Source organism: Melospiza georgiana, chromosome 12 (genome assembly GCF_028018845.1).
Source record: "Melospiza georgiana isolate bMelGeo1 chromosome 12, bMelGeo1.pri, whole genome shotgun sequence".
NCBI lineage: Eukaryota > Metazoa > Chordata > Aves > Passeriformes > Passerellidae > Melospiza > Melospiza georgiana.
Genome location: NC_080441.1, coordinates 937647 through 963515, shown reverse-complemented (window position 1 = coordinate 963515; position 25869 = coordinate 937647). Strand labels below are relative to the sequence as shown.

General features: G+C 58.1%; 2 protein-coding genes across 3 annotated transcripts in view; both read left to right on the top strand.

Moving 5' to 3' along the window:
• Window positions 1-5387, top strand: ARL13A (ADP ribosylation factor like GTPase 13A). The gene is made up of 8 exons (XM_058032924.1): window positions 1-59; window positions 1046-1582; window positions 1836-1941; window positions 2270-2454; window positions 2538-2610; window positions 2692-2878; window positions 3195-3296; window positions 4242-5387. Exons 1-8 carry the CDS (start codon window positions 1-3, stop codon window positions 4316-4318), a joined length of 1326 nt encoding a protein of 441 aa, XP_057888907.1. The 3' UTR covers window positions 4319-5387.
• A 7173-nt stretch (window positions 5388-12560) lies between these two features.
• ATP11C (ATPase phospholipid transporting 11C) overlaps window positions 12561-25869 on the top strand; it is a 54346-nt gene continuing 41037 nt past the window's right edge. For both annotated transcript variants that reach the window (XM_058032481.1, XM_058032482.1), the window contains exon 1: window positions 12561-12625. In XM_058032481.1, the coding sequence (XP_057888464.1) occupies window positions 12599-12625 (27 nt within the window). In that variant the 5' untranslated portion in view covers window positions 12561-12598. The remainder of the gene's footprint in view (window positions 12626-25869) is intronic.

Below are 25869 nucleotides of genomic sequence, written 5' to 3'. Positions count from 1 at the left end.
ATGTTCCACCTCTTCTCCCACTGCTGCTCGTGGCTGCAGGCCATGCAGGAGCCCGTCAGGTAGGTCCCTGTGCCCGCTCCGGGGTTCCCAGTGGTGATGGTATTTACCCGTGTGTTTTGGGTGTCACCAGGGTGGTGACAGGGGAAGACAGGTGCCCAAACTGTGCCCAGAGTGCTGAGCGGGGCACACAGGTGTCCCCACTGCCCCTGCAGCAGGTGGGGAAGCAGGCTGGGCAGGGAAGCACTGCAGGGATGGTTCCAGGGGGATCCTGGCTCTGCAGAGTCAGCAGCTCCCCAGGAAAGCTGGGCAGGATGGACTGAAACACCTGCCTTGTTTGCATGCGTCAGGGCATCCAGCCTAATTCCCTGGGACGGCGCTGCAAGGAGGTTTATGCTCCTCTCCCTCCAGAGGACACCTTACTTCACCTGCTGTAATTCTGGAGGTGGAGCTGTGCCACCTCTACTGCTCTGTATGTTTAGGGAAGAAAATGGTATTGCAAATAGCTGTAGTGGCTTGTCAGTGGCAGAGAAAGTGTTGCATGTGTGCCTCTGGTGGATCACATTGCTGGAGAGTGGACAGCACTGTTCAGTAACAGGAAAAACTCCTGAGTCCAGGCAGAAGCTCATAAAATCATCCTTGCAACCTTTCCCTACCTGTGTATGCTCAAAATGTACTGCAAGGGAGGTGTAATTACTGACTGCATATAAGGAAGGATCATGCTGGCCTGTGCATATAATCGCTTAACCTTTTATGCTTTGAAAACAAATCCTTGCCATGGGCAGCACCTTGCAGGCTCTGCAGCGTGGCTGTCCCACGGTGTTGGGGTGGCTCCAGGCACTTGTGCCCGTCCTCACCGTCTCCCTTTCACCAGGGATTGTCCCTGCACTCGTCCCCAGCTGAGACAGAGCCTGTGTCACCGTCCTGCCCCTCTCCTGCTGAAATGCAGCGCCATGGGCAGGGTGCCCTGCCCGGGGTTAGGGTTAGGTCACTGTCCCCAGGGAGCAGAGCCTTTCCTGGGGGGCTCAGCCGCTGTTGTTGCTCGCAGGAAGGTGACCCTCCTTGTCATGGGGCTGGACAATGCGGGGAAAACCTCCGTCATCGCGGACATGGAGAGAGGTGAGGAGCGGCGCAGAGCCGGCCCAGACGGGGCAGCGGCTCTGCGGTCCTGTGGAAGCAAAGGACCGAACTCCCGAGCTCCAGGGCCGCTCCGGGCGCAGGGCCCGGCGTGTCCGGGCAGCGCCGGGGTGGGAGCGGGGATGTGGCGGGGCAGAGGGGCGCAGGCACGGGGGCGCTCCCGGCTCCCTGTGCCAGCCCCGCGCTCTCCCCACGCAGCGCTGCCCGGGGAGGCGCTGCCCGGGGCACAGCCCGGCCAGAGCCGCCTGCGGCTGGACAGGTTCGAGGTGACGCTGCGGGACCTGCCCGGGGCTCAGCGCTCCCGCAGCGCCTGGCGCAGCCACTACAGCGAGGCGCACGGGCTGCTCTTCGTGCTGGACTCCGCTGACCTGGCGCGGATGGAGGAGGCCCGCAAGGTGCTGGGCCGCGTCCTGAGCCACCCCGATGCGTCCGGGAAGCCGCTCTTGCTGTGAGATCGGGGTGGAGGCCGTGAGCTGGGGGCGAGGGGCGGAGCGGGACCCCGAGGGTCGCGGGCTGCGGGATGCGGTGCCCCGGGGACACGAGCGCCCCAGCGGTGTCCGGGACATCGGAGCATCCGTGGGGAGGAGGAGAGGTGAGGAGGGGGCTCGGTGCCAGGTGAGGCTGGGGCAGTGCTCCACCTGAGCGCAGGCAGACGGGATAGGGCACGCCGAGCTCTGACGGCCGCTCCCGCCGTGCCCCAGGCTGGCCAACAAGCAGGACGCGCCGGCCGCGCTGCTGCCCTGCGAGCTGATCGAGCGCCTGTGCCTGGAGCGCCTGGTCAACGAGCACCGCTCTCCGTGCCGCATCGTGAGTGCGGGGCTGGCCCTGCTCCCGTTCCCGGTCCCTGCTCCCGCTGCCCCCTCTGGGCGCTCCCGTTCCCCCTGCCCGATCCCGCTCCCGCTCCCGTTCCCTCTCCCGCTCCCGTTCCCGCTCCCGCTCCCGTTCCCGCTCCCGTTCCCGCTCCCAGCCCTCGTTCCCGCTCCCTCTCCCGTTCCCCGCTCCCAGCCCTCGTTCCCGCTCCCGTTCCCCGCTCCCAGCCCTCGTTCCCTCGTTCCCGCTCCCTCTCCCGTTCCCTCTCCCGCTCCCGTTCCCCGCTCCCAGCCCTCGTTCCCGCTCCCCCTCCGTTCCCCCGCAGCGCTCCCCGCGCCGATCCCCGCTCTCCCGTTCCCCGCAGGAGCCGTGTGTCGCCAAGCGGGTCCCGCCCGCCGGCCCGGCCCGCACCACGCTGCAGGGGCTGCGCTGGCTGCTCCGCGCCGCCGCCGCCGCCCCGGTGCCTCCCGCCGCCCCTCGGGCCGCCCGCGGCCGCCCGCCCGCCCGCAGGTGAGTGCCGGGGATCCGCGGCCCTGTGCCGGCCCTGCTCCCCCCGCAGCGCCCGGCCTCACCCCGCTGCGCTCCCCCCGCAGGCACCGGCCGCTGCCCGGCGAGGAGAACGGGGAGCCCCGCGCCGTGCGCCCCGGCTGCCGCCTCCTGCCGCTGGTGAGCGAGGGAGCGATGGGACCGGCATGCACGGGGGCGAGAGGGGCTCTGCCGCCTCCCCTCATCCCCCTTCCCTGGCAGGAGGAGAGCGCCAAGGGCCCCAGGAGGAGGAAGAGGAAGGTGAAGGTGAAGAAGAAGGGCTTGGGGCAGGCAGGCCCAGCCGAGGAGCCGGAGGGGCCGGGAGCAGGGGCTGCCGGGGGGCTGCTGCTCCCCAACAGGGTCGGGCAGGAGGAGCCCTCAGCCGTCGGGACGGGCACCCCGCACCCAGGTGAGAGGGGACTGAGGGGGCTGCCAGCCCTGCAGGACCCCAGAGCCACCCCAAGGGAGGTGGCCGGGCCTGGCAGTGTCACCGAATATTGCGCACTGGTGGCCGCCACCTCCATCAGCTCTGCTTGCAGCCCAGCTGAGTGCACAGCCGGGTCAGGGATCCAGAGGGGAAGAGGAGACACCCCTGAGCACCTCCACAGGGGATGGTGCAATGCAGGACTGCACTCCTGCCACCAGCAGTGCTCTCAGCTGGTTTGGTGACAAAGGCACCCTTGCTCAGGTGTGTGGTGCCTGAAATTTTGTATTTCTCTATTCAGCACAGAGTATGAAAAAGAAAAAAAAGAAGAAAATCAAGAATAAAATCAAGTCTCGGGAACCTTCTCTGGAGCAGCAGCGTGAGGAGGTCTCAAGCACCTTTGGTTGGTATTTCTCAGGACAGATTTTGCTGAAAGCACCAGGCTCTGGCCTGCTGGCAGCGGGCTGTGCAGGGACACTGACCATGGGGGGCTTGGTGTGGGGACACGGGCACAGACAAGCGCTGCTGCAGGGCTGGGGGCTGCTGCGGGGCTGGGCGCTGCTGTGGGGCAGATGCTGCTGTGGGGCAGATGCTGCTGTGGGGCAGATGCTGCAGGGCTGGGGGCTGCTGCAGGGCTGGGAGCTGCTGTGGGGCAGATGCTGCAGGGCTGGGGGCTGCTGTGGGACAGATGCTGCTGTGGGGCAGATGCTGCTGTGGGGCAGATGCTGCTGTGGGGCTGGGGGCTGCTGCAGGGCTGGGGGCTGCTGTGGGGCAGATGCTGCTGTGGGGCAGATGCTGCAGGGCTGGGGGCTGCTGTGGGGCAGATGCTGCTGCAGGGCTGGGGGCTGCTGTGGGGCTGGGGGCTGCTGTGGGGCAGATGCTGCTGCGGGGCAGATGCTGCTGTGGGGCTGGGGGCTGTTGTGGGGCAGATGCTGCTGTGGGGTAGATGCTGCTGCAGGGCTGGGGGCTGCTGTGGGGCAGATGCTGCTGTGGGGCAGATGCTGCTGTGGGGCAGATGCTGCTGCAGGGCTGGGGGCTGCTGTGGGGCAGATGCTGCTGTGGGGCAGATGCTGCTGTGGGGCAGATGCTGCTGTGGGGCAGATGCTGCTGTGGGGCTGGGGGCTGCTGTGGGGCAGATGCTGCTGTGGGGCAGATGCTGCTGTGGGGCAGATGCTGCTGTGGGGTAGATGCTGCTGTGGGGCAGATGCTGCTGCCCCTGCCGTCGGGTGGGATGCAGGGAGGCCACCCGAGCGCCTGTGCTGGGTCTGGGCTGTCCCCGCAGCCCTCACTGAGCACAGGCTGCGTGCAGCTGGCCCAGCCCAGGGCCTGACTGCCCCCTTGTTCCCAGACTTGTACCGCCGGGCCATGCTGGCTCTGAAGATGAGGCAGCAGCAGAGGAAGCAGCCGTCGGCCATCGCTCCCTGAGCAGGGAGGCACCGAGCGCGGGCTGTGGCCCCGAGGAGCGGGGCTGCAGGGCAGGGCAGAGCTGGGAAAGGGGTCCCGGGGCACAAACTGCACCTTTGTCCCTGCGCGGCTGAAAACCAGGGATCCGCAGGGCCAGCCAAAAGTCCCTTCGTAAAACGCCTCTGGCAGCAGCCCCGAGTGAAAAGGGAACAGCCGGCCCCTTGCTGCCCCCTGTTAGCGTTCCCTGGAAGACTCCGACGAAACACAGATCGGTCTGTGTGGAGGGGGAGATCCGAGCAAACGCCAGGGGAAAGCTCGTCCCTTTTATTGCCCCGCGCCGGGGAGAGCTGCGCTCGCAGGTCAGGGCTGACCCGGGCCGGCACTCCCTGCCCGCTGCCCGGCACGGTCCCGTTCCCTGCTGGTGACCCAGGGAGGGCAGCCCTGGGCAGTCTGCAGAGGAGCTCCGCATCTGGCAGGGCTCGGGACCCGCTTCCCACGCTGCAGGAAGGTGGTGCCCGTGTTTGTGCACCCTGCAGCCGGTCAGTGAACATTTACATTCAAAGGCAGCTGGTGGCAGAGGCTCCATACCCAGGAGTCACCCTGCCACCCTTCCAGGAGGGACACTGTGGCTGGCAACCTGGTCCTCTGCTGCTGCAGGTGACTCGGGACAGCAGCAGCACGCCTGTCTGAGCACAGCCTGTGACACACTGTGTGTGCAGAGCAGCAGCAGCACACGTGTCCGAGCACAGCCTGTGACACACCGTGTCTGCCAGGCTGCACGGCAGGCACAGCTGCCCTCAGCCCTGGAAACACTCCACCTGGAGTGCAGGGTTGGTGTTTTTCTCGTGGCACCTGCAGCAGGCAGCGCTGGAAGCTGGGGTGTGCGTTAGTCACCTCTGCTCCCCTGTTACTCATTAACGGGCTCTGCCTCTGCCCACCAGGGGAAGGCAAATCAAGGGAGCCCTTCCCTGGGCAGGGCTGGAAAGTGAAAGGAAGAGAAAGTGGCTGCTCTGCCTTGCCAGCCTGCCATAAAGCTCTGACTCGGGGGTTATTTGTAAATAGACTGTAAATAACAGCAGCAGAAGTTGATACTGCCCTGTAAATACAGCACTTTCAGCAACACCTGTCTCAGTGTGGTGGAGTTCCCTGGGGTGTGGGAGCTGGGGGTACCGGGCAAAGTGGGGACCAAAAAGGAGATGGTGGCTCTCACGAATTTTGGGTTTTTTGGAAAATGCTGGAGCTCCAAAGGTGCAGGAAGCAGGAAGCAGTGCCTCAGCAGCTGCTCTGGAGGAACACATTTTCTATCTCTTGTGCGTTGCACCAACAGCACTTTCTACAGGGTGCCAGCTGGGTGACGCAGCCCTGCTTTGCATTTCAGCACTTGCATATTATCTATCTAACCCTTCCTTTCCAGTTTCCAGATAAGCTGACTCAGGAGTGCCAGGGTAGGCAAAATATTGTGCCTGGTGCCACCAGCACTGTCGTGGTGCCTCACCCGGGCTGTGGCTGCATTGCTGTGCAGTGGTGTGTGAGTGCTGCATTTCTGCAGCTCTTGTGCTGCTCTCGCAGAGACCCAGCAGGGCCAGCAGCAGCTCTGTGCACAGCCCGGGCCATTCTGAGCCTGAAGGATGGAGAGCCAGAGATGGAGGAGTCTGAGCCTGGCTGGGCTCTGCCCGGGTCGATGCTGTTTGTGTGCTGCCAGGAGATGATGAAGGGATGTTTCAGCAAGTGCCGTGGGAACACACCTCCCAGCCCCTCATGCCGAGGTTGCTTTGCACAATTGTGTTGTTTCCTGAGGGCTGTGATCACTATCAGGAGTTAACGTTGAGCAGTGAGCCTGCTGCTCCTCTGAGAAGAGCGCTGCTCGGTCAGTGTTCAAAGCCCACCGAGTCTCCTGTGCCCAGGGCACCCCCAGTCCTTGCAGGCAGCACGGAGAGGCTGCAGAGAGCCTGGAAGGTGGCTCCCTGTGCCGAGGCTGCCAGCCCCTCCAGTTCCACCCACGGCCCTGCTGTGCTTTCTCCAGGGTCATTGCATTTCACTTTCTGCACGCCGGCAGGGCTCACCAGCACTACACTTTGTGTTACAGCCCCCCAGAAAGGGATGGGGGTGATCTGACTCTGAAACCTCCTCTAGAGCCCCTGGTTTGCCCCCCACACACGGGCAGGGCAGCAGGCTCCCCATGGCAAGCTCTGGCTGAGAGTACAGGCACCTCTGCTGCTCTACATCCACTGCTGCGTTAATAAAATCTAAACCCTGGGGGTTTCCTCCGCATACATTACAGTTTCCAGGGCAGTGGGAAGCATTGTGGATCTCATGATCATTTCCAGGACTGCGATGGAGACACCCTTTGGGGATCAGCCTTGCTGGCAGCTGCAGTGAGGATGCTCTGAGGGGCAGGACAGGGAAGGGAGCCTGCTCCACACATCGGGGAGTGTGGGGTGGCAGAACCATCAGCAACCGGGCCTGACAAAGGAAAAGAACTGAAATGAGAGACAGAGATTTGTGATGTGTGAAAAACATGGCAGTTCTTTGCTCTTCATTAACCCAGATTTACAGAAGGAGCCAGTGAGTGGTTTTTGAGAGCACCTCTGACACTGGAATGTGAACAGTGATTTAGGGCAGTAAAGGGAATTAATTACAAGGTGATCCAGGTTAATGGGTGTTTGGAAAGGCAAACGGAATGGGACACATGCTGTGGGGTGCCTCCCACTGTAAATCTGTAAACCCCATCACCTGCCCTGGGGCACATAAACGGCCCGGGAAAGGGGAGGGGAATCCTGGGCACCGAGCCTGGGCTCTGGGCTGGTGAGGGGCTCACATGGAGCCCTGCCCTCCCGGCTTTGTGAAAAAGGTACAAAAATCAATTACAACAAATCGCAGCCCAGCAGAGCAGCCCCTTGGCTTTGCTCTGGGAGGCGCTGCTGAGGTGTGGGCTCTGACCTGTGTTCCACTGCTGTCCGAAAGCTGCTGTAGTATGTACAGACCTAAATAAACACGTGTAAAGCAGGTAAGTGGATTTTAACCCTGGAATGGGTGCTAGGGTTGATAAAAGCCTGGGGTGGGTGTTTCTGTACTTGAGCAGCTCGTTGCTATGTACACTTTCTCCTGCTCGCAGGTTCTACCCTCTGACTAACCGGGGTGGGCTGGGTGCCAGCACTGCTTGTGGAAGGTTCCCAGTGCAAACGTGAGTGTTGGGAAGTGGCTCAGCTTTATTCAGATGAGCACACCAGGGCCCAGGGCATTTCAGAGATCATTCAAAATATTGCAATATGTGTGGTAGCAGGCAGCTCAACATGTTGAATAATGAGCAGCCGTGCACAGAGTTTCTTTTGGATGTTTTGTTACCCGTTGTAGACACTCTGTTGTGTTACACCAAAAATGAGATCTGGAGAGTTTCCTGTCATATATACTGAAAAACAAAGCTGAATTCATATTGACAATAACTCCCTAAGCTTCTTTTGATGGCCAGAAGGAAGCTGTTAGTGCTTTGTAAGGAGGGAGACGACAAAGGACTGGAAAATGAGAAACTATGAAAACTTTCTAGGTTAAAGGAGCCTTGTTGGAGACATCGTTGCTGGCAGAAGGAAGAAGGATATAATCAAATTTATTTAGTAGATAGGTTTGTCTTGAGGCACCAGGAAATGTGCTGGAGTCTGAGTACATAAATTTGTCACGTCATGTACCAAATATACTTGTTGGGTTTCCCCTCCTCTGAAAAAGAAAGTCTTCTTTTCAAAAAGGGGAATTTTGTTAACTAAAATTAGTGTTCTCTTTCATAGATTGTCACCCTGTAAGTTGCTGCATATTTGAACAGGTGATTTCACAATAAAAGGACAAAGTGCCTCTTGAGGAAGCCTATCAGTGTTTATTAATTAGGGCTTCTGCTACAGGATATCTCTGGGTGTGGGATCAAGAACTAATTTCTTAGCCAAATCTTTTCATGTGAAAGTCAGCTGCAGCAATCAGAGCTCGGGCCTTGCCTGTGAGAGATCTTTCACCTCCTTAAACTGCACTCTGATTTCAGTGCAGCTGAGTTTAGCAAGACTGCAGCCCAAATACCCGACCTGCATAAATCCTGCCTGGTGCCCAAGCTCTCATCTCGGACCTTACACCCCACCTTCCATGCACAGTGCAGCTCTAGGAGAGGCTTGGGGGGCACTTTGTGGGGGTTTTCTGTGTTTGTTTTTGGGCTGTGATGAACCTGTGGGTCACAACAGAGCCCTGCCTCTTTCCAGAGAGCTGGGACCGGGCAGCCCTGAGCATGATCTCCCTGCCCAGCTGGAACGGCCCTGCCCTGGCTGTCAGGGTGTCTCAGCAGTGGTGGCACTGGGCAGCCCTGAGCGTGATCTCCCTGCCCAGCTGGAACGGCCCTGCCCTGGCTGTCAGGGGACAGGTGTCTCGGCAGTGGTGGCACTGGGCAGCCCTGAGCATGATCTCCCTGCCCAGCTGGAACGGCCCTGCCCTGGCTGTCAGGGGACAGGTGTCTCAGCAGTGGTGGCACTGGGCAGCCCTGAGCATGATCTCCCTGCCCAGCTGGAACGGCCCTGCCCTGGCTGCCAGGGGACAGGTGTCTCAGCAGTGGTGGCACTGGGCAGCCCTGAGCATGATCTCCCTGCCCAGCTGGAATGGCCCTGCCCTGGCTGCCAGGGTGCCTCAGCAGTGGTGGCACTGGGCAGCCCTGAGCATGACATCCCTGCCCAGCTGGAACGGCCCTGCCCTGGCTGTCAGGGTGCCTCAGCAATGGGTTTTTCCTGCCTTCTCCCGGGCGCTCCTGCCCGGCGTGAGGAGCAGGCACTCACTGGGCAGGTGATGATGCCCTGGCAGTAAGTGAGGTGCCAGCCCACACGCTTGGTTAACGAGACCTACTTCAGGCTAAAGACAAACCTGTAGTACCTGTTCGGCGGTGGGAAGGACTTGGTGAGAGTGAATGCATCTCCATTGACTTCACACGACATCGGATGTTACAAAATCCTTACGGTATTTAGAGACACGGATAGCCGATTGCCTGCTTTATTGGCAGTGCTTTATCCTCCGATGGCCACGCGATGGCAGAAGACGCAAACACTGCAATAATAAATGTTTAAAAAGCCAAAAAACCCCAAACCCACAACGGTGTTAGAGCGGTCCCGAGGCCAGAGGGAGCCCGGCCCTGGTTCCTGCCTGGGACTGAACTCCGACACCCCCATGGCCGAGAACAGCCAAAACAAGGCCAGGAGGAGGATTCTGTGGGAGGATTTCATGGATTCACCCACGCTGTGAGTAAAGGCTCTCCCTCGTTGCTCCGTCCGTGCCCGGGCTGCAGTGTGCCCAGGCTCGGCTGATGCACCGATTGCTTTGTGCTCATTTTGGTGCCAGTGGAAGTGGCGATGGACTCCAACCGGGCTGTGTTGGTGCTAAATTGTCCCTGGCGCAGGGCACAGCCCCTCGTGGTGCCTGCCGTGGGCAGGGCACGGCTGGGCTGGCACAGCTCCGGGCACAGCTCCGGGCACGGCTGGGAAAGGCGCATTAACGCAGATTTCCCCTCTACAGACCCGGGAGCCGACAGAATTGCCACCAAATCAGCGGTGGAACCGTGCAGGCGGTTCCAGGCTGTGGAAAAGCCCCGTCAGGGCTGTTTGCTTCCTCTCTGCGGGGCTGTTCTGCTGAGATGGGGTTTTGCTGCCGCTGTGTCAGCAGCAGAGGGGCGGCAGCTGCCTGGAGCTCTCAGCGAAACCCTGCCCGAGGCTCTTCGGGGTCAAGCATGGACATGGATGGATCTAAACAATCTGGGTCACTGCAGGACACTGCTGGGGCCGAGTTTCAGAGAGCAGGCCCTCACCTGTGGCTCCTCCCAGCTGTGATTGCCCTTATTTCATCTGGGAGCTCCCTGGAAAAGGGTCTCTGTCCCTGGTGGCAGTGCATTAAAGATAATTGATACCGAATTAAAGATTAGATATAGTCCGAGTCTTGCATTTTGCTTCTAATCCTTGCAAACTTAACAAAAATTAAGATATTATAATTTCAAATTAACCGTGTAGGGGCTGCAGTTTGTATGGCACAGGAGCTGTAAGGACAAGTGCAGCTGCATGGGTTCCTCTGCTGGTGACACCAACTCTCCTGATCAATCGAATCAGGTGGAAGGTGAGGAGCAGCTGTACCTGTAGCAGCTCATTGAGGAGAGAACAGAGCTGCTTTCCTGTGGGCCAGGTGAGCCAGATTGCGTGGGCCTTTGGGGACTTGCAGGGGTCAAACCCCAAAGGCTGGGCTCTTCTGGTCTGTTCAGCACCCACCACGGAGCCCTGCCACAGGAAAAGTGTCTGAGAACAGCTCCCTCTTCCAGCCAACACAAACAGGCCAGAAAAACACCAGGAAAGTACCCAAAAAGCCAGGCAAAAGCTGCAGGGTAGCTTGGTCTGACTTCAGTGCTCTGCTGCTTTGTGGGGGAGGGAACTCTACAGCCAAACTGGTTGGGCATTCTTTGGAGACGTTTAACAATTGCCCTTGGTTGTTTTAAAGCGGCTGGCATTGTTCTCTGGTTTCCTCTGTTGTGGTGAGGAGGCCTTTGTGCGGGAAGGTGAGTAAGAGCCCAGCTGCACGGGGAGCCGTGGCAGGGCTGCCCCTGGGATGCAGGTGAGCGCTGGGAACGCTGCTCTGCCCTGCAGGGCTGTGGAGCCCTCCCTGATCCCTCTGCCTGCTGCCTTGGGAGAGCTGGGGTTAAAAACCCCCCAAAGCTCCTGCCTGCCCGACACCTGACTGCTATTTTGGTGCTGGGGCAGGCTGGGATGTGTCACACCGTGTGGAACTGCCAGACAGTGGGTGCCACTGCAGAGCAAATGGGACCGCTTTAGCCTTGGTAAATCAGTATGATGCTATTCTCACTTTAGAAATGCAAAGTGAAAAAAAAATCTGTGTTTTCCGGGCCTCTGGAAGCTGCCAGAGCTGCTCTCTAGGCCCAGTAGTGGTGCCTCAAGGTGAGTTTTGCTCAGTTTGCAGGAGGAAGCTGGCTTTAAAGCGGGAGCAATGCAATCTGCTGAGATGGCAGGGGCACCTGGGCACGGGGCTGGTGGAACCTGCGTGGGCAGGTTCCTGGAGGTGCTCGGAGCTGTCAGCAAGGACAGCCCAGGGAAGCTCCCTGCCCTGCTGCAGAGGATATTGCTCCAGAAAAGGCTGTTCCTTTGCTGGGCAATAATGATGTTGAAAACAATAATAAAAACATGTAAGTTTTGTTAGGCTACAGCTCGTCCTTTTCAACTTGATGTTGAAAACATAACATCATGTAGATTTTGTTAGGTTACGTCTGGTCTTTTTCAATTGGGTGCTGAAAACAACAAAAACATGCAGACTTTTTTAGGTGACATCTGGTCATTTTCAGTTTTGGTGGTTTACGTTTATATTCTCGTGCTCTGTGCCTGCTCGAGTAGGGAGAAGGTTCCTGGAGGAAGCATTTCAGGGGAGTTTTACTCCCCCCTGCGCTGTCCCAGCATGGGGAAGGGGGTTTGTGTTCAGCCTGAGCGCTGCAGGAAGGGTGGAGGCACCAGGGACTGCTGGCAGCTCTGGGCCAGGAGGCTGCAAAGTCCCCTCGTGTCCCCTGTCCCCGTGTGCCCCTTGTCCCCGTGTGTCCCCTGTTTCCCCCTGCCCTGTCCCCGTGTGTCCCCTGTCCCCGTGTGTCCCTTGTCCCCCCCTCCCGTGTCCCGCGTGTCCTCTGTCCCCGCTCTCCCCTGTCCCCGCTCTCCCCTGTCCCCGCTCTCCCCTGTCCCCGCGTGTCCCCCTCCCGTGTCCCGTGTGTCCCTTGTCCCCCCTGCCGTGTCCCCCCTCCCCTGTCCCCGCGTGTCCCCCTCCCGTGTCCCGTGTGTCCCTTGTCCCCCCTGCCCTGTCCCCGCTCCCCTGTCCCCGCGTGTCCCCCTCCCGTGTCCCGTGTGTCCCTTGTCCCCCCTGCCCTGTCCCCCCTGCCCTGTCCCCGCTCCCCTGTCCCCGCGTGTCCCCCCTCCCCTGTCCCCGTGTCCCTTGTCCCCCCTGCCCTGTCCCCCCTGCCGTGTCCCCCCTGCCCTGTCCCCGCGTGTCCCCCTCCCGTGTCCCCGGCCCGGCTCGGTGGCTCCCCCTGGCGGCCTGGCGGGGCCGGCGCTGCTCCCAGGCTGCTCCGGGCGCGGCGGCGCCGCCTCCAGCGGCGGGACAAAGCGGGGCCGAGCGGGGCCGGGCCGGGCCGGCGGCATGGAGCGCGGAGCGGAGCGGGGCCGGCGGCGCGGCCCGCAGCCCCTCTAGGAGCGGAGCGGAGCCGGGCCGGGCGATGCGGCCGTGAGCGCGGCGGGGCCGGGCGCCGCCGCGATGCTCCGCCGCAGCCTCAGCCGCCTGGTGAGTGCGGGGCCGGGGCGCGGGCGGGCAAAGTTCGCTGTTTTTCTCTCCCTGCCGTGTGCTGGGGCCGTTCTCCCGCGGGGCTCCCGCATCCCCCTCCCCGCGGGGTCCGCCCGCGGCCCCGGCCCCGCCGCGGCGGCTCCGTCCGACCCTGCGAGCCCTCCAGAAGTTCGCTTTGCTGCCAGAGCCCAGACCTTGTTTTTTCCTCCCGGAGCTGCCGGAGGGCGCTTCCCCGGCCGGCAGCGCTGCCCGGACCGCGTGGCTCTTCCTGCTCGGGGCGGGATGCGGCTCTGCCCCCGCCGGCTCCATCCCGGTCCCTGCCCGCTGCCACACGGGCTGCTCGGAGATTTCACCGTCACCTCACTGCTTGGCCTGGGCTCTGTAATTACTCATGTTTTCCTTTTCCGCAGCAAATGTGCGAAACGCGGTGTTTTACCGTCGTTCCAGGCGCTGCTGTTTGTTCAGCAGTGTCATTGATTGCGCAGTGCGTAGTTAGCGAAGTTCCTGGAGTTGGGGCGGTGTGTGTGCGGTGTGTGTGCTGTGACACAGCCCGAGCACCGTGCCATGGAGCTGGGTGTGCTGTGACACAGCCCGGGCACACTGCGATGGAGCTGGGTGTGCTGTGACACAGCCCGGGCACACTGCGATGGAGCTGGGTGTGCTGTGACACAGCCCGAGCACCGTGCCATGGAGCTGGGTGTGCTGTGTGTGTGCTGTGACACAGCCCGAGCACCGTGCCGTGGAGCTGGGTGTGCTGTGTGTGTGCTGTGACACAGCCCGGGCACACTGCGATGGAGCTGGGTGTGCTGTGACACAGCCCGAGCACCGTGCCATGGAGCTGGGCAGCTCTGGGCCGAGGGGCCGGAAAGCTGCCCTGGGAATAGGCTGGCCTGGCTGAGCCACAGCCCCAGCACCGTGCCGTGGAGCTGGGTGTGCTGTGTGTGTGCTGTGACACAGCCCCAGCACCGTGCGGGGCTCCGGGGCCGCTCCCGGGGCGCTCCCGGTTACTGACTTTGCCCTCAGGCCCGAGTCGCGCTCTCCTGTTCGCTTTTGCTTTGGAGCGAGATATTTTTTCCAGACTTGGAGCACAAGGGACTCTAAGTCGCCTTGTTAAGTCTGGAGGTAGCTCTGCGGAGCTGGGCAGGGAAGGGTTTGATTTTTGGGTCGGTTTTCTGTTTGTAGGCGGTGTTTCTGTGGCAGGCTCTGGGTTAGCCCTGTGGAGAACACACCTACCTCAGCCATTGTTTTGCAGCCTCGGGGACAGATAGATGAGATGGAAACTCAGTGCCCTGACTGGCTTTGATGCCTTTTGGGTTCAGCTCTGCCCTGAGTGCTTCCTTCCCCGCCCAGCCCGGCGGCAGTTTTTGTGCCACTCATGTCAGAGGCGTTTGTGGTTTGAGGCATCTCCGCCGGGTTCATACAGAGCTTTTTCGGGTGGCTGCTTGCTGTGAGCGGGTGCTGGAGGTGCCTGCCTGGCTGCTGGACCCAGCACCCTCCTGACGGCTGAGGAGCAGCCCCTGCCCTGCCCGGGGTCCCACACGGTCCCTGTGTCACCTCTGGGTCCCTCGGTGTGGAGAGGAGATGCTCAGTGCTGCTGGGGTGTGATGTCCTCTGGGGTGCAGAGACACCATCCCTGCACAGCCCAGGTATTTCCAAAGGCTCTGTGCAGGGCTGGCTGTGGCAGCAGCCCCTGGGAAGGGTAGAGAGGTGTTGTGGCTGGAGGAGCAGCCCTTGGGAAGGGTAGAGAGGTGTTGTGGCTGTGGCAGCAGCCCTTGGGAAGGGTAGAGAGGTGCTGTGGCTGGAGGAGCAGCCCCTGGGAAGGGTAGAGAGGTGTTGTGGCTGGAGGAGCAGCCCTTGGGAAGGGTAGAGAGGTGTTGTGGCTGTGGCAGCAGCCCTTGGGAAGGGTAGAGAGGTGTTGTGGCTGGAGGAGCAGCCCTTGGGAAGGGTAGAGAGGTGTTGTGGCTGTGGCAGCAGCCCTTGGGAAGGGTAGAGAGGTGTTGTGGCTGTGGCAGCAGCCCTTGGGAAGGGTAGAGAGGTGCTGTGGCTGGAGGAGCAGCCCTTTGGAAGGGTAGAGAGGTGTTGTGGCTGTGGCAGCAGCCCTTGGGAAGGGTAGAGAGGTGTTGTGGCTGGAGGAGCAGCCCTTTGGAAGGGTAGAGAGGTGTTGTGGCTGGAGGAGCAGCCCTTTGGAAGGGTAGAGAGGTGTTGTGGCTGGAGGAGCAGCTCTGTTCAGGGCCCAGGACCGAGTGCCAGGTCAGCTGCAGTGTTGGTGTCGTGTTAGGCACTGATTGCCCCTCCTGGCTTTGTGAGCAGCACTTCAGCAGCGTGGAGCAGTTTATCAGGCTGGTGCAAGTGCTGTGGGTCCCCCATACCAGCCTTGGCTGATAGAGCAGCTCGTGCCCTGTCCCCAGCCCTGCGGGCTGCCACGGTAGCCTTGGGCCAGCCCTCTCCCTCCTGCTCCATGGGAGAGCAGGGCAGCCTGTGCCAGGCTCTGAGCCATCCTGAGGTGCTGCCTGGCCCTCGCTCCTGCATGGGCAGTGCTGCTCAAGGGAGGCTCATCCTGTGGCCGTGGCATTGCAGGAGTTCACTGCAGTTATTAAAGGCTGCAGATTTGCTGGCACTTGGGGTCCCATAGGGCCGCTCAGACAAGCGCTGTAACCTCTTCACTGTGTGGTCTCTGCCTGGGGCTCACAAATACCAAGAGATAGTCAAAATCCCGTTTTCAGTTGTAACTCACAGCTTAGGCACAATGGAGGTGACTTGCCCTATCAGCATGACTGTGGCTCTGGTTTTCCCTCCTATAAACTCTGATCCTGCATAGGGTATGAGATGGGATGGTGAGAAGAGCAGGAAGGGTCGAGTGGTGCATGTGGATCTGCACAGCTACCTGGGGGTGCAGACTGATGCTCTCAGAAACAAATTGGATTCTGAACTTTGATTTGCACCACCGAAATAATCCCTGCCACAGGAAGAGTGGGGCTGGGATCACTGCGGGGAGGTGGGATTGAATTGCCATGGTTAATCCACTTTTAGGAGATACTGTCAACTTGAAATATAACTTTAATTCTTTTTTGGAAACAGATTCTAGCACTGGAGTCTTATTTTTAGTCTCCTGCTGCTCGTACGGCTGTTGTGGGAGGGTGCAGGAGCGGGGTGGGGAAGTGTGGGGGTGTCCAGGGGGGGTTTGGGGTCACTCTGCTGGGCTGGGCTCCTCACAGCATTGTGCACTGGCAGCTGGCTGGGCAGTGCTGCTCCCTGTGCCTGCATCACAGTGGGCTTTTCTCACCTATTGCTCTCCTGTTCTTCGCCGAGCCCCGGGGCCACAGCTCTGCCAGGGCTGGGGGCAGTGCCCGCCCGGGCTGGGGGAGAGATAAGGGAGGAATGCAGAAAGAGAACTCACTGATGCCCTTGTTATTGGCAGTTTTCCTCCCAATTTGCCTTTATTTAAGGCCAGTCTGGAAGCGAGCCCCGGGAGCTGAGACCCTGCTCCTGATGCAGGAAGGCTGGGGTGGTGGGGGAAGCACCCCAGGGTGGTGGGGGAAGCACCCCAGGGTGCTCTCCCTGCTCTTGGGGTGCCTGCTGCTGGCTGAGCCCCTGGGCTGCTGCTCTGTGCTGGGTCTGTCTGCAGTCAGTGCAGCTCCTTGCCCTGGCTCTCTCCTGTTTGTGTTCAAACCCAGCATAAGTGAGAAAACAACAAACAGTCTGTAATTGGGAGCAAAACTCTTTGGCTGGAGTGTTTGTGCAGAGTGTAACAATAGGACCTTAGTTGTGTTATTCCAGTTAATTAAATACCTTGGGGCCTGATCCTCTTTGCAGCCCGAGTGCTGGTAAATCCCTGGTGTCTGGCTGGGCTCCTTGGGCGCTGCTGGCTCTCAGCGCCGTGTGCCTGTGTTGGGAACAAGGTGTCCCTTGGGTGGGTGTGCAGGGCTGTCCCTGGGCTGGGCCTGTGCCTCTGTGCCCTGTCACAGGCTGCAGTGATGTTCCCTTGCTGCTCCTGCTGGGCTCTGCATCCTTCTGTGCTGTGCCAGCCGTGGGCACCCCAGCCTGGGCATGGGGCTCTCTGCATCCCTCTGTGCTGTGCCAGCCGTGGGCACCCCAGCTTGGGCATGGGGCTCTCTGCATCCCTCTGTGCTGTGCCAGCAGTGGGCACCCCAGCTTGGGCATCCCTCTGTGCTGTGCCAGCAGGCATGTACCCCCATCTTGGGCATGGGGCTCCCTCATCCCTCTGTGCTGTGCCAGCCGTGGGTACCCCAGCTTGGGCATGGGGCCCTGTGGGGCAGGTCCTACCTGAAGATACCCACCCCACTGAGACCTGTTCAGAAAAAGGCTGAAAAAGGGGCATGGCCCAAAGTCACTCTTGAGATGGGAAGTGAATTTGGCACTGGGAATAGGGGAGAAGGGGCAGGGCTGGCTGGGGGGAGCCCCTGGGGGGCACTGGGCACTGTGGGGCTGTCCCTGCCCAGCTCAGGGGGTGTGGGAGCTGTCCCAGGCTGTGGTGGAGGATGCTGATTCACACTCCCATCTTTAGGATGTGCAGCAAGTGTGCTCTGTGTGCAAAAATAGATTTTATTACACATCTGTGATTTCCTTTCACACTTGTTTTTTTTCCCATAGAGTGTGAACCAAACATTAGTGTGTGATTGCAGTTCCCATTCTAATAATAAAGATGATTACGGTTCGGAGTTGGAAGCTGTAGGAGTTGTCTCTTCCTCCCAGTCCAGCCCTGTTAGCACCTGGAGGGTGAGGCTGCATGTCAGATGCCAGCTTCTGCAGAAGTGTTTGCTTTCATTGGTGTGACAAAAACCTGCGAGCAGCAGAGGCTGGGGCTGGGGTGTCTCTGGGACACCAGGTGGCACAGAGAAATCTGCTGGGGAAAATCCCACATTTGAAAAGAGCACAGATTTCAATGAAACCCCTTGAAATTGTCATGAAAGTTGCTGGAATTGTGTTCTGTGAGATGTGTTTGGCGTGACGGCAGCGTCCCTTGTGCTCAGGCAGTTCCCCTGCAGCAGCCACAGGGCAGCCCGTGCTTGACCACAGAGAGGTCAAGGGAGGCTCAAATGGGGAAGCTGGGGCTGCAGAGAGCTTCGGCTGCAATCCCCATTGCTGCTCCTTCCCTGGAAAATGGGGGCACGGGAGTTTCTCAGGTTCTGGGGGACACGGGGGTTTGTGAAATTCCTGTAACCGTTTCCTCTTTAACTGTCTGCTCACTGTAGCCTTATTCCCAGAAATAGCTCAGCCATTTGGCTAAAAATAAATAAAAATCAAACAAAAAGCAAAAGCGTGGCCTGGGATAAACAGCTGCATGTGTTCAGTTCAAGTTTGGGAAGTTGGGAATGGCTCCAGGGAGGGCTGGAAAGCACCGGTCAAACATTAATGATAAGTGATGCTTCTAATTAAACCTGGGCCATGCTGAAACTTTTCTGTGCAGACTAATGAGTCTTGGCTGTGTTTTCTTCTTCCCTCCATGCCACTTTTTGTCCCCAGCTGGTGTTTTCCTAGGAGTAATGATGATTGTTTGGGCTGTGCAGGAGAGGTTTGGAGCTGAGCTGAGTGGAGCTGCAGCTGAAGACATGGCAATTTGCTTTTAATGAGAAAATTTGTAAAAGCAAACAGGACATCTATTAATAACAAGCTTTTCAGCCTTGCCTTTAATTTCATCCTGTTGCCTTTGGTTTATGTGTTTCCTTTCTGATTAAAACTGCTGTGTTCTGGCTGTAGCTGTCTCTAGTGGAGAGATTTATTGTTTTAAGTGTTAGTTAAAGCAGAGCTGATGGAGAGCATTCACGGTGTAAGTCAGATGAAACCTTCACACCCAGATGAGTCGTTGTCTGCCAGTGATCATGTTTTTAGCAGTGCAGGTTTGGTCCCTGTGAGCATCTTCCTGCCATGGCACCAAGCTTGCATCTCCTGTCCCAGGTGAGTAACTCCTGCCATTGTGGGACTGTGCTCCCTTGGGAGGTTAAACCCTTTGCCAGGAAGTGCTGGGCTGGCCAGGTGGGGAACATCTCCCCACCTGCAGAGGAGCTGGCCCTGCAGGGACAGGGGAGTGCCTGGGAAGGGGGAATTTCCAGGCAGCTTGGACCCCGGGTGACAGAGTGTGCTGTTACCCCAATTGCCTGTGTTACCTGGCAAAATGCCCTACCTGTGCATCTAGACTGGAGTCTGCTCCTCCCTGCTCATATTGGCAGTATTTCTGTGCTGTCTGAGCTCTGGGAAGGACGGGCTGGTTTTGGGTGTTGCGGACCTCACCTGCCTGTGCTGTTCTAACCAGCACACCTGTGTCCAGCCCGGGCTTGGAGCCCCACAGGTGATGCTGTGGGACCAGGAGAGCCTGGCTCACCTCTGCAGCCCTGCCCCTGCCAGCTCCCTCCCTCCTGCAAGTAAAGAAGATCTTTTTTTCCTACTTCAATTAGCAAGCAATATTGAGGTTCGGCCAGGCTGCTGTGTGCTGCAGGGGATGGCAGTGAGTGGCAAACTGCTTTAAAGCTTGATTTACTAACTTGTAGCCTGGGGACACTGAAACTTGCCTCTTTTGAAAGGTCTCCTCTTTGCTGCCCTCGCCCTGGCAGCAGCTGGGTCAGGAAAAGCCTGTTCTGCCCAGGGCTGCAGTGACTTCAGTAGCTGTGTGTGCATTAAATATACATGCTTGCAATATATGCACATTAAATATGCATTTAAGCAATGCAGAGATGCATTAAATATATATATTTATTTTTGCTTGTGGGCTGTGTCTCAGGCTGGGCCAAGCCCCAGGGAGCTGCTGGGCAGTGGTTGGCACAGGGCACTGTCCTGGTGGCTGCAAGGGGCATTTGGGTCCCGAGCCCCACATGGACAGGGGCGTGGGGAGAGGAGCTGAGGCTCTCTGGGGGCAGGAGAGCTGCCCTGGGCTGTGCCCCTGCTCCCCTCCATGGTTCTGGTGCTCTCACAGGGATGCTCCCTGCCACAGGTGCTATCAGAACCTGCATATCCTCTCTGAAATGTGCAGCCCCTCTGCCCACTCCTCCTGCTGACTGCGGTGCCTTTCCCCCAAACCTCAGTGGTGCTGTTGGGATGGGGTTCCAGCTGAAGCCCATTCAGGCTGAAAGCACATCTCCTCAGGCCATCCAGCCTAGCTGATGGTGCTCCAGAGACATTGTCCTGCCCTCCCTGATGAGAGCCCGGTGCAGACCCAGCTGTTTGTACAGAGCTGCTTGTTTGCCCCCTGCAGCACAGGAGGGTGAGCTCCTGCAAGGCTGTTCTAGCTGGGTGTTTTGCTCTCAAATCAGTCTTTTCTTTCCGATTTCCCATCCTGAACAGGATTCCTGTTAAACTCCATTGTGGCCTTTGCTGAGTAATGCTTTGCTGCAGGCTTTTTGCTCTTGTTTTCAGCTGAATTTCAGGATCTGTAGGTGAAAGGACTCCAGCCTTGTTTATGGAGGGCTTGGTAATGTTTTGCTGTGTGTTTTCAGAGAATCTCTTCATCTGGCATGTCCTAGAGTATGCTGTATACCTTAACAGGATCCTGTGAGATGATTGAAGTGGGAAACAGAGGCATTGCTCCCTTGGTGCGTGTAATTTGTTTGCACTGTTCTGGCCAATTTGCAGACCAGAGGGATCCTCTGTTTCCTGTGCTGTGAAGGACCCAGAAAAGCTGAGTAAGATGTGCAACAGGCTAGGCCAGACAATTTGAAGCGCTTCTTTGGTGCTGCCATCCCAGATCTCTTCAGCAGTAATACAAATTAAATACTGCTTGACTGCAGCGACGCTCTGCTCTGCTGCTGGAGTCTCAATTGGCTTAAGAGGGGAAAAAAATAAAAAAAATAAATCTCACTGCCGGGAAATTAAATGCAGGGAGAAAAAAAATCCACTTTTGTGAGCAGCCCTTCCATCTTTTATTATGATTTCTGTGTAATTCCTCCCCAGCATTCATGCAAAGCCAAGCAGCTGCTATCTGTAGGGACTCAGACTGCACTCAGGAGGCTAAAGCCAGCCTTGAAATGCAGTATTAATGAATTTTTTTTTTTCCTGTTTGCTTTGGGTGGTGTTTTGCATGCCACTTCTGTTCAGTCTGAGTTGTGGAAGGTTTTCATTCTTCTTGTTTTTTCCTCCTCCCTTGCAGCTCACCTTTTCTTACATTGTTTGCTGAGGGAGGGAGTGCAGTAAAATGAGCTGTGATGCCCGGAGGCTGTTGTCCTCATATCAGCCAAATTGGTATTGTGGAGCACAGAATTTCCGTGGGGGGATTGGTATTGTGGAGCACAGAATTTCTGTGGGGGGATTGGTATTGTGGAACCCAGAATTTCCATGGGGGAATTGGTACTGTGGAGCACAGAATTTCCATGGGGGATTGGTATTGTGGAGCACAGAATTTCCATGGGGGAATTGGTATTGTGGAACCCAGAATTTCCATGGGGGAATTGGTATTGTGGAGCACGGAATTTCTGTGGGGGAATTTCCATTGATATTGTGGAGCACAGAATTTCCATGGGGGATTGGTATTGTGGAACCCAGAATTTCCGTGGGGGGATTGGTATTGTGGAGCACAGAATTTCCATGGGGGAATTGGTATTGTGGAGCGCAGAATTTCTGTGGGGGAATTTCCATTGATATTGTGGAGCACAGAATTTCCATGGGGGATTGGTATTGTGGAGCATGGAATTTCTGTGGGGGAATTTCCATTGATATTGTGGAGTACAGAATTTCTGTGGGGGAATTTACAATGATATTGTGGAGCACAGAATTTCCATGGGGTGGTTTCCCTGGGGCAGCTGACTGGATGGAAGTGGCACTTTCCCCTTGGCAGGTTCCACTGCAGGGTGGGCAGCAGGCAGGCAGGGAGGAAGCTGGGCTGAAGGAGCTGCTGCTGGTGCCGGTGAGAGCAGGAACGCCCTTGTCCTGGTGCCTGGCTAGGGAAGAGCCTGATGGGCTGGAGATGGCCGGGTCATCCCAGGGGGGCTCTGCAGCTGCTGTGCTGGGGTGCAGCACGGGGGAACGGCCAGGCTGCAGGGCTGAGGGTCAGTGAGAGCTCAGCTCGGTGTGCCTGTGTCTGCAGCTCACCTGGCTGCTCTGCTGGGCGCTGCTCACTCTGCCCTGCTGCTTTCCTTCCCTCCCCAGATGTGTGTGCAGCTCTGCTGGGCACTGCTCGCTCTGCCCTGCTGCTTTCCTTCCCTGCCCAGATGTGTGTGCTGCTCTGCTGGGCACTGCTCGCTCTGCCCTGCTGCTTTCCTTCCCTTCACTCCCCAGATGTGTGTGCTGCTCTGCTGGGCACTGCTCACTCTGCCCTGCTCCCTTCCCTTCCCTTCCCCAGATGTGTGTGCAGCTGTGCTGGGCACTGCCCACTCTGCCCTGCTCCCTTCCCTTCCCCAGCCCAGCCTGGCCCGAGCAGGAGCCAGAGGATTTCCTGCAGATAAACAGTTCCAGGCCCCATGGTGAGGATTTCTGTGCTGGCTGGGCAGATTTCACTGATCCAGTGTCCTGCTGTGGCTGTGCCTGCCAGCCCCAAGGATCAGTCTGTTGGTCACTGTGGTAGCTGGAGATGAAAATATTCCCAGTGGGGTCTGGGTCACGTGGAGCTGGTTTTGGCTGTGGAGTAAGGGTTGAAATGGGTGATTTCCACCTCTTTTCCCTCTTATCTCCTGCTGCTTCTGTGGAACCATTTGTCTGTAGTACAGCAAGGGGCAGCGTTAGAAACCCACAGTTTTCATGGTTTGGGAGTTGAAAAGCTCAATCTGAACCCATGTGTGAGGAGCATGGGAGGTGCTGGGACCTTGGTACCCATTGTGGGGTTGAGGCACCCCGGGATGCTGGGGCAGGACTGTGCAGGATGGACCTGCCCTCCCCTCCGTCCTGGAGCTGTGTTTGGGGGGCAGAACAGCTTCCCTGGGGCAGGCTTGGTCTGGGGCTGGCTCTGGGCAGCCCTGGGTGCCAGCCCTGGTTCCTGGTGCTGGGCTGAGGCACATCCTGGCCGGGCAGCCTGCAGCCTCTGCCCTGCAGCGTGCTCAGCCAGGCCAGGCTTGCTTTGCTTCCCAGGGGAAAGGCAAGAAACTGCCCTGGGAAATGGGCTTCTCGCCAGCCAGCTGGCAGCCTGGCTCTGAAATGCTGGGAAAACTTAAAAAGGGGCAAAATGTTTGTAGGTGGCAGAGGTTAGAGTAAGCCTGGCTGAGCTGGGATACGTAACGTAGTATTTAGGGGGTTTTTGTTTCCATAACTGAAGAGCTCAGGCTTTCAGAGGACCAGAAAACAACGGGAAAACCAACAAATTATAGCTCTGCTGGGTGGTGCAAGCACTGACAGTTGCAAACTGGGAGGTTTTTTCCATTTTGGTCTCATTTCAGTTTTAGCCAGGCCAAATCACTGCTCTGGAGAGCTCGCTGCCCTGCTAGGATAGCTGCTGATGAACAGACATATGTGCACAGCTTGAGCCGGGGAGAGGAGGGAGGAAGAGTTTTGAAGGCAGGAAGACCTCGTTGTGTTTGCTTTGTGACCTCTGCAAAACATTTGGCTCTTACTCAAAGTCCCTTTTCTGTTCTCGAGCCTGAAGTGTTCCTATGAGCCCGGGTTTTATATGCTGGCGGCACGCTGGTCGGACTTTGCTTTTGGGCTGCCAAAAATAAAGATCTGCTGCCTGGATTTCAAGATGAGCAATGGTTTCATAACCCTGACTGCCAGCAGGGCAGGGGGGAGAGGAAGAATTGAGATGCTGAAAACTTGCGAGGGTCGGTGCTTGTGTTTGAGCAGGAGCAGCAGATTCTGCACCCCCGGCAGCCCTGGAGTGAGGCTGCCCCAGCTGATCCCCTCTGGTTTTTGTGCATCACCGGTGGAGCTGGCTCTGCTCAGTGCTGCTGAGCAGGAGCTGTGCTTGCAGCCATTGGGGCACGCTGGCTGGCAAGGTGCAGGGCTGCCTGCTTGGAGGGCAGGCTGCCTCCAGAAGGAAAAACAAAATCCCTGCCAGAAAAGGTCTTTTCAGCTGTCAGCCCTGTCCACGGCGCTCCTCGAGTCCAGGATAGGGCTGGGCTCTCCTTTAAATTTATTACATGGGGAAAAAACTTCTGTATTTCCTCTCTCCACCCTTACGGAGTCTCCCAAGTAGCCTTTTCCCCTGTTCTCCCCACCCAGCCATGTCTCTGTAGGTTTTTTTCAGTGCCTTTGTTGGCCGAGGCAGCGTTTGCAGGAAGTGCAGCCTGGCTGGGCTCTGTATTCCCCAGCCCCTGTCCTTGCTGAAGGTGCCCTCCCTCTGCCACGGGGTGAGGCAGCAGCTCTGGGGACAGAGGGGACACAGGGTGGGCTCTGCTGGTGCCCCTCACTTGGTGCAGTGCCCCTGGCATTAAGGATGCTGTGCTGTGGTTGTGTGTTGGGGACAGAGGGGACACAGGGTGGGCTCTGCTGGTGCCCCTCACTTGGTGCAGTGCCCATTGCTTTGAGGGTGCTGTGCTGTGGGTTGGGTGCTGTGCTGGGCTCATCTGCACTGCTGTGCCATCCCCAGGGAGCAGGGCTGTGTGCTGAGCCCCACCATGTGCTCGCTGCTGTGAACCCCCCTGGCTCTTTCCCCAAGGCTCTTCTCCTGCTCTTGCCTTTTCTTGGGGTCTGGGGGCTCTCGTGGCTGCCCCCCACCCTGGCTGGAGCTGGTGTGACCCAGCAGTCCCTCCTTGGTGGTCACGTCCTGTCCCTGGCTGAAATATCAGTGTGAGCTCCAGCCTCGGCTCAGGGGAAGGGATCCTGGTTTAAATTTCAACCTGCTGTTCTCCCCAGGTACCAGCCTTCCATCCTGGCCAGGATGAGGAGCAGAGAGGGATCCTGGTTTAAATTTCAACCTGCTGTTCTCCCCAGGTACCAGCCTTCCATCCTGGCCAGGATGAGCAGCAGAGAGGGATCCTGGTTTAAATTTCAACCTGCTGTGTTCCCCAGGTACCAGCCTCCCATCCTGGCCAGGATGAGCAGCAGAGAGGGATCCTGGTTTAAATTTCAACCTTCTGTGTTCCCCAGGTACCAGCTCCCATCCTGGCCAGGGGTGAGCAGCAGAGAGGGATCCTGGTTTAAATTTCAACCTGCTGTTCTCCCCAGGTACCAGCCTTTCATCCCATCCTGGCCAGGGTGAGCAGCAGAGAGGGATCCTGGTTTAAATTTCAACCTTCTGTGTTCCCCAGGTACCAGCCTCCCATCCTGGCCGGGGGTGAGCAGCAGAGAGGGATCCTGGTTTAAATTTCAATCTGCTGTTCTCCCCAGGTACCAGCCTCCCATCCTGGCCAGGGGTGAGCAGCAGAGAGGGATCCTGGTTTAAATTTCAACCTGCTGCTTTCCCCAGGTACCAGCTCCCATCCTGGCCAGGGGTGAGCAGCAGAGAGGGATCCTGGTTTAAATTTCAACCTTCTGTGTTCCCCAGGTACCAGCCTCCCATCCTGGCCGGGGGTGAGCAGCAGAGAGGGATCCTGGTTTAAATTTCAATCTGCTGTTCTCCCCAGGTACCAGCTCCCATCCTGGCCAGGGTGAGCAGCAGAGAGGGATCCTGGTTTAAATTTCAACCTTCTGTTTTCCTGAGGTACCAGCCTCCCATCCTGGCCAGGGGTGAGCAGCAGAGAGGGATCCTGGTTTAAATTTCAACCTGCTCTTCTCCCCAGGTACCAGCTCCCATCCTGGCCAGGGGTGAGCAGCAGTCCCATCCAGTGGGAGATGAGGCCGGGCAGTGTGTGCCCTTCACCCTGGCCCTATGAGCTCCCAGCATTTCAGACTGGGCTGGCTCTGTTCCCAAGGTCTGTGTGTGTTATTGACCCTCCCATGCAGGCACAGGAGCTGTGGGGCTGGCTCTGATGCTTGGAGCTCTCTCTCTAGATCAGGAGATCTGCTGAAGGATGTGCTCAGTGTGGGTAAGCACAGCCTGAGCTGCTGAATTATTGAGGCTGTTCTCAAAGCGTGGCTCGTGTCCTCACAGAAGTGACTGAGGACAAAGAGTCGTAGGAAAATTGGCAAGAAGAAATCTCAATTAAAAATACATTGGCTGTGCAGTGAGGCTGGTGGATGTTTTGGGGAGGTTACCGTAAATTCATGGAGGCTTTTTAAAATTGTGGCTGTGTTTTCCTTTGTTCTTCTGAGGCTAAGTGAAACAGCAGCTAGAACAGGCTGTTTTGGGAGGTGCTGTTATTTTTGCAAGCTTTTTTTGTAAATCAGGTCGCCTTCTCTACAACTTTTATGATAAATGGAACAATACAGGAGCAATTAGACTTTAAACTATTCATGAGATTGAAGCCAAGTAATGTGATTTAATCTTTCTT

Excerpts from the sequence above, each read along its gene's own strand:
- ARL13A (XM_058032924.1), top strand. The coding sequence starts at position 1 with ATGTTCCACCTCTTCTCCCACTGCTGCTCGTGGCTGCAGGCCATGCAG. Across the intron at positions 60-1,045 it reads GCCATGCAGGAGCCCGTCAG|GAAGGTGACCCTCCTTGTCA; the intron begins GTAGGTCCCTGT and ends TGTTGCTCGCAG. Across the intron at positions 1,942-2,269 it reads ACCGCTCTCCGTGCCGCATC|CGCTCCCCGCGCCGATCCCC; the intron begins GTGAGTGCGGGG and ends GTTCCCCCGCAG.